This window comes from Balearica regulorum, chromosome 4, assembly GCF_011004875.1.
Source record: "Balearica regulorum gibbericeps isolate bBalReg1 chromosome 4, bBalReg1.pri, whole genome shotgun sequence".
NCBI lineage: Eukaryota > Metazoa > Chordata > Aves > Gruiformes > Gruidae > Balearica > Balearica regulorum.
This window is the reverse complement of record NC_046187.1, coordinates 80,573,487-80,579,486: the sequence shown is the minus strand read 5'-3', so window position 1 is coordinate 80,579,486 and position 6,000 is coordinate 80,573,487. Positions and strand designations below refer to the sequence as shown.

Below are 6,000 nucleotides of genomic sequence, written 5' to 3'. Positions count from 1 at the left end.
AGCCGAGCGAGGGGGGCTGCTGCAGTGCAGATGTGGGCCCCGGCCCCCCAACTCCCCCGCGCCCCATTTCCTCCCCAATAAATCCCCGAGCCCCGGTGGAGTCCTTTGACCGGGGCTCGCTCCCCCGCCGCGCCGGGCCCGAGGTGTGACTTTTCCCAGCTCATTAGGAAAAGCTGCACGATTTTAAGAATCTCAGACCCTAATGACCATCTGAATCCCATCAGCAGAGAGGGGCGAGCTGGGGGGGTGCAGGGATAGCCCCCCCCCTCCTCTGCCACTGCCTCTCAGAGCATCCCTGGTCCCATCCCTTCACCTTGCTGGCCCGGGGTGCAGCTGTACCCCCCCCCCCAAAAGCAGCTGTGCAGTGGGGTGTGTGCCAGTGTGATGGACTCAAGAGTGTCAAGGGGACCCCGAGCCCCCCTGGGGGCTTTGGTGGCCGTGGGGTGACGCTGGCTGTCCTGGGGTGTCCCCTGGGCGCCCGGATGTTCCTGCCCGAGCATTTCAGAGCCAAAGACACCCGGGGGGGGACGGGACGGGACGGGACATGGGGGTCTCCACCCTGGGGGAGGACATGGGGGTCTCCACTCCAGGGGCAGGGGGAAGTTGAGGGGACGCTCCGGTGGAGGGCAGGGGGACACGAGGGGGCGGGGGTACCATCCCCACCGAGGGCAGAGGGACACGGAGGGGAGCCGGGACCCCCCCCCCCGGGGCAGGACACAGGACGATGCCATCGGTCCCCGCCCGCCCCAGCCCGCCCCGTCCCCTCCGCCCCCCGCGTTCTCCTGGGGACGGACGGGAGTCCCGCGGGGGCCGGTCGGGGCGGCCGTATAAAGGCGACGGGCGCGGCCCCGAGCAGAGCCCGCCATGCCCGCCCCGGCCCCGCCGCCCCCCGCCCGGCCCGGCCAGGCTTTCACGATCGCGGCGCTGCTGGGACGCGCTTCCCCCCCTCTCCCACCGCCGCCCCCGCCGCCGTTCTGGGGGTCCCCCCCGGCTCCCGGTCCCGCCGCCGCCCGGGTCCTGCTGCCGCCGCCGCCGCCGCCTCCCGCCGCCCCCCGGCCCCGCTGCACCGGCTGCTGCGGGGTCCCGCCCGCCTGGGCCGCCCGGCTGGGGGCAACAGGTACCGCCGCCCCGGGGACACCCCCAAATGGGGACCTCCTTCCACCTCCCCTAAGGGGGGACACCTCCAAAGGGGGGGGGGGGGTCTTCTCCACCTCTCCCGTGGGGACATCTCCAAACGGGGGACCTCCTTCCGTCACTCCAAAGGGGGAACCTTTCGCCACCTCTCCAAACGGGGGTCCCCAAAGAGAGGACCTCTTCTAAGGGGGGATCTGTCTGCTTGTCCCATGGGGATGTCTCCAAATGGGAATCTGCTTCCATCTCCAGGGGGACCCCTGTCTGTTTCTCCCATGGGGATGTCTCCAGATGGGGACCTCCTTCCATCTCTTCAAGGGGGGACCCTTAGCTACCTCTCCCGGGGGACCCCTCTCAAGGGGACTTCTTCCAGGGAGGGCCCTGTCCACTTCTCCTGTGGGGATGTCTCCAAATGGGGACCTGAATCCACCTCTCCTGTGGGGACATCTCCAAATGGTGATCTCCTTCCGCCTCCTCAAGGGGACCCCCTCCAAAGGGGATGTCTCCAACCAGGACCTGAAGCCACCTCTCCCATGGGGACATCTCAAATGGGGATCTCCTTTCACCTCTCCAAGGGAGGGGACCCATACCCACCTCTCTCGGGGGACCCCTCCAAAGGGGATCTCTTCCCGGGGGTCCCATGCCCACCTCTCTCGGGACACCCTCAAATGGAGGACCTCCTTCCATCTGTCCAAGGGGAAACTATTGGCCACCTTTCCAAATGGGGGACCTCTCTTGCAAGGGCACCTCTTGGGACGAGGCAGGGCACCTCTGACCACCTCTTCCCTTCAGATGTCTCCAAACGGGGGACCTCCTCTGCCTTGTCCTCCCAAGAGGATCTCTCCAGCAAGGACCTTCTTCTGCCCCTGGGAATGGGACCCTCTGGCCTCTCTCAGGGGGACATCTCCAATCGGAGATCCTGCCTCTTCATGGGGACCCCGTCTAAGGGGATTGTCTCCGAGAGAGACCTGTATTCACCTCTCCAAGGAGATCCTGTCTAAATGGAGGACCCTCTCCCACCTCTTCAAATAGAGGACCCCCTCCAAAGAGACACCTTCTGCCTCTCCAAAGGAGATGCCTCCAAATGGGAAGATCCTTTCTGCCTCTCCAGGAAAGGACCTTCCAAGGGGGGAAACTGCACTCCGAAGGGGAGCCCTCCAAGGGCTCCTTTCCACCCTGATCCCCCCCTCTCTCCCTCAGCTCCAGGCTTCCTGATCTCCAAGTGCTGCTTCCCCATCTTCAAAGCCAAGATCGGCAAAGCCAAGCGAGTCCGGACCATCTTCACCAGTGACCAGCTGGCCCGGCTGGAGAAGGAGTTTGCGCGGCAGCAGTACATGGTGGGCACGGAGAGGTGCCTGCTCGCCTCTTCCCTGCACCTCACTGAAGAGCAGGTAAGCCCCACCATGCTCCATCTCCACCTGCCTCCTCCAGCAGGTCCAGGGAGGGTCCCAAACCTGTGTGACAATGGGTGGGACCTGGGCCACGTCCCTCAGCCTGGGGCGGGAGCTGTGTAGTAATTGCAGATAGTTTACATTAAAAGGCTGGAGGATCACAGATGGGGAAACTGAGTCACAAAGTGACTGTCCCAAGGCCACATGGAGGGGACGAACTTGTGTCCAGCTCAAGGCTGGACCTTCTCCACCACAGGCAGGTCCCACCTCACCAATGCACGCTCAGCTCCTGGGTTGCAGGGGACAGTTTTCCACCTTGCTAGGGGCAGAGCATGGCAGGGGACCTCTGTCCTGGCCAGCTGGGGGATGTCTGAAGCTGGGAGCACCGAAAGGTTTGTGTAGTGTCTGGGCACTGACTGTGCCGTGGGGGTTCAGCAGACCATGGTCCATGGAGAAGCTGGGTTTGAAAGCCAAGCTTTACCTCTTCCTAAGGTGAAAGTCTGGTTCCAAAACCGGAGGATCAAGTGGAGGAAACAAAGCCTGGAACAGCAACAAGCCAAACTGGCCAAAATGGGTTTGGCCACCCCTCAGAGGAGCCCTGACTCACAGACCCACCATGGCGAGGAGGACAAGGACTTCCCAGCGGAGTTGGAGGACGGCCAGGAGGACACGGCCTCCTCCCCAGGCTCGGGGGCAGCACCTGCACAGACTGTGGCAAAGCGCTGCTGAATCGCCCCTTCGGGCTGCTTTTCCGTGTGTATTATAGGAATGTATCATAGCTGACAATGAGTGTATCTAATATATACAGGGCACCAATTATTTTTGCAGTGCGAAAATAAATTATTTATGCAACTCTCGGGCTCATCTTTGCAGCAGGAGGAGGAACAACAGCACATGCCTGCGGTGGCAGCAAGTGTTCGGTGGGGGCTTCTTCATGGGAGCAAGCCCTGGAGGTCTGGGGGAGTGGGGGCCACCTGCACACCCCACCCACCCTCAGCCCCATAGCCTGGCTCATTCCAAAGGTGCTGGGTGCTCAGATACCTCCCTGTGCTCTAAAATAGCTCAGGACCTTCACAGAGCCCAGGTCCTTGTGAAGTACCTCCATCTCACGGTGCATCCATCTTCCTGCCAGCAGCATCTTCACCGTAACGCCCTGCTCTGCCCACAGCTCACACAGCCCGACCCAGGGATGGCATCCCGCCCTCCAGGGTGTGCGGAGCCAGGGAAGTTGGGAAAACCAGGGAAAATGTACCTGGAGAGCAGAGCTGGTGGTGGCTTTGTGAGCTGGACACCTGGGGTGCCATCTCAGCTGGCCAAGGATTAGCCAGGTTTTAATTTTAATTGCTTGTAGAGGTTTCAGATCCAGCAGGTTTGGGCTGGACACTGGCCTGGGATGAGCCAAGGACGGGCTCCACGGGGAGCTGGGGAGCTCCTTGCAAGGATGCAAAGCAAGCGAGTACCAACGGCCCTGGACCTCCTAGATAAGAGCAGCAACGAGGACATCTGGGTGCTTGCCTGGGCAGCACCAGCTCTTGCTCACCATATTTTTTTGGTGACTGCCCTGGGCTTGGGGCTGGGGGAAGATGGGACCCAGGTGGAGGGTTTATTTGAGCAGGTGTGAAACCTGATGGAAGGGGAGGGGGAGAGGGGACAATTGGGAAGGGGATGGTGCAAGGAGAGGGGCACAGTGCAAGGAGAGGGGTACAGTGCAAGGAGAGGGGGACAACGCAAGGAGATGATGCCAGGAGCGGGGTGATGCCAGCAGAAGAGGATGGTGCATGGAGAGGAGGGAGAGTGCAAGGAGAAGGGGGAGTGATGCTGGGAGAGGGGGACGGTGCAAGGAGAAGGGGACAATATAAGAAGGGGACGGTGCAAGAAGCGGACGGTGCAAGAAGGGGACAGCACAAGAAGAAGAGGATGGTGCCAGGAGAAGAGGATGATGTGACGGAAGCCGCCCTTTGTTCCGGCTGTTTTCAGAGCCGGGATTAGCCGGCGCGTCTCAAAGAGCCCAAACTGCGCTAATGTCTTCACATGTCTGCTGAGAGCCCAGGCTGCGCCAGTGGGTTTAACCCGCTAATCTCACATGCCGGTGGGTTTATTGCAATCATCCCCGAGACAACAGGGCTTACAGGGGATGGTTTAATATCGCCCGGCCAGGGGCCGAGCTGATTGCGAGAGTTAAGTTGTTCTCAGGACACCTTTAATCCCCTGGGAGCTGGCAGCGCTCAGCCTCAGGCAGGATTGGGCCTTTCGGTGGTGCCGGGCTCCTCGGGATGGGCAGTGGGGGACCTGTCCTCGCTCCAGGGGATGCTCCTGCAGGGTCTGCCCAGCTCGGACCCCTCTGCGGGCAGAAATGACTTTAATTAAAACTGCTGGGCTTGATTGAGTTTTTCAAAAGGTGACTTTTATAAGAGGTGAATTAAACCGTGTCCATCCCTCTGGCACCTTGGGCTTTGACCAGGAGGCTTTTCTCATGCTGGGTGATGATCCCTGAGGCGGTGGCCGGTCCCTCGGAGCGCAAAGGGCTCAGGATGCCGGGGTCCCCTTTCCTGCCTGCCAGGGGACAGCCGGGTGCCGGGGAAGGCTGTCCCCTGCCTTCCTCCCACCCAGTGATCCTCTCCCTTCCTCCCACCCAGTGATTAACCGGTTTGCAGGTTCCTTAGGGTGGGGAAGGGATCATATCTGCAGGACAAAGCAACTGATTACCGTTCCAGTGGGATGAGAAAAGCCAAATGCCCAGGTCTGCTCCAGATAATGGGACAACAACGGAGTTCGCGATTTGCAGAAAAGCCGGATTCAGCTGGGTCATTTGATGCCCTGCCAGGCCCCTGCCAGCCTTGGCATCCCAGAAAAGGCGTAGAAATGCAGTTTCCTTCTCCCATCGAAGATATCTCCCTCGCTAGTCCAGGGAAGAGGTCTTGCAGCTCAGCCCGACTCCTGGCAGCTCAGCCGAGGCACATGGACGGGGATCAAACCCGGGCACAGCAATTTGGCGCGGGAAAATAAGGGAGAGGAGAGACATGCTCCGAGAGCTTGGCAAGGTCTTGGGCTGGATCAGCCCACCTGGGGCAGAGCCTTGGCTCCTCTCATCCCTCAGGAAAGCCTGTGCAGAATAGGGGCTGTGTGTCCTTACCTGAACCCCACGTGCATCCCAAAAACCCCACTTGTCCCTTCCCGATCCTGCGTATCACGTTGCTCTCTTAAAGGAAGCTGTTTTTTCACCTGTCTGCAAAAACGAGTTGGCTTTCAGGGAAAGATAATTATTAAGAAGTGAGAATTAAGCAGCCTTATTAAGAGGATAAAGGTTATCTGCTAAAGATGTGGTGCTGAGCCCTCCCCAGCAAATCTCCCCTCTGTAGATAAGTAGGCGGCTTGTAGGAGGACAGGTAGGTATGAGACCTACCTGTGGGTGGGTGGGTGTGTTAGGGGGGATTATTTGCCCAGAGGAACAGCCCGGTCGGCATGTGGATAGCTGGAT

The 6,000-nt window shown here is 60.4% G+C and overlaps 1 protein-coding gene across 1 annotated transcript; it reads left to right on the top strand.

Moving 5' to 3' along the window:
- The first annotated feature begins 864 nt into the window (after nt 1–864).
- Nucleotides 865–3,251, top strand: LOC104638958 (homeobox protein Nkx-6.1). Its single transcript, XM_075750765.1, has 3 exons — nt 865–1,117; nt 2,338–2,522; nt 3,015–3,251. The coding sequence occupies exons 1-3, from the start codon at nt 865–867 to the stop codon at nt 3,249–3,251; spliced, it is 675 nt and encodes a 224-aa protein (XP_075606880.1).
- The last annotated feature ends 2,749 nt before the right edge of the window (nt 3,252–6,000 follow it).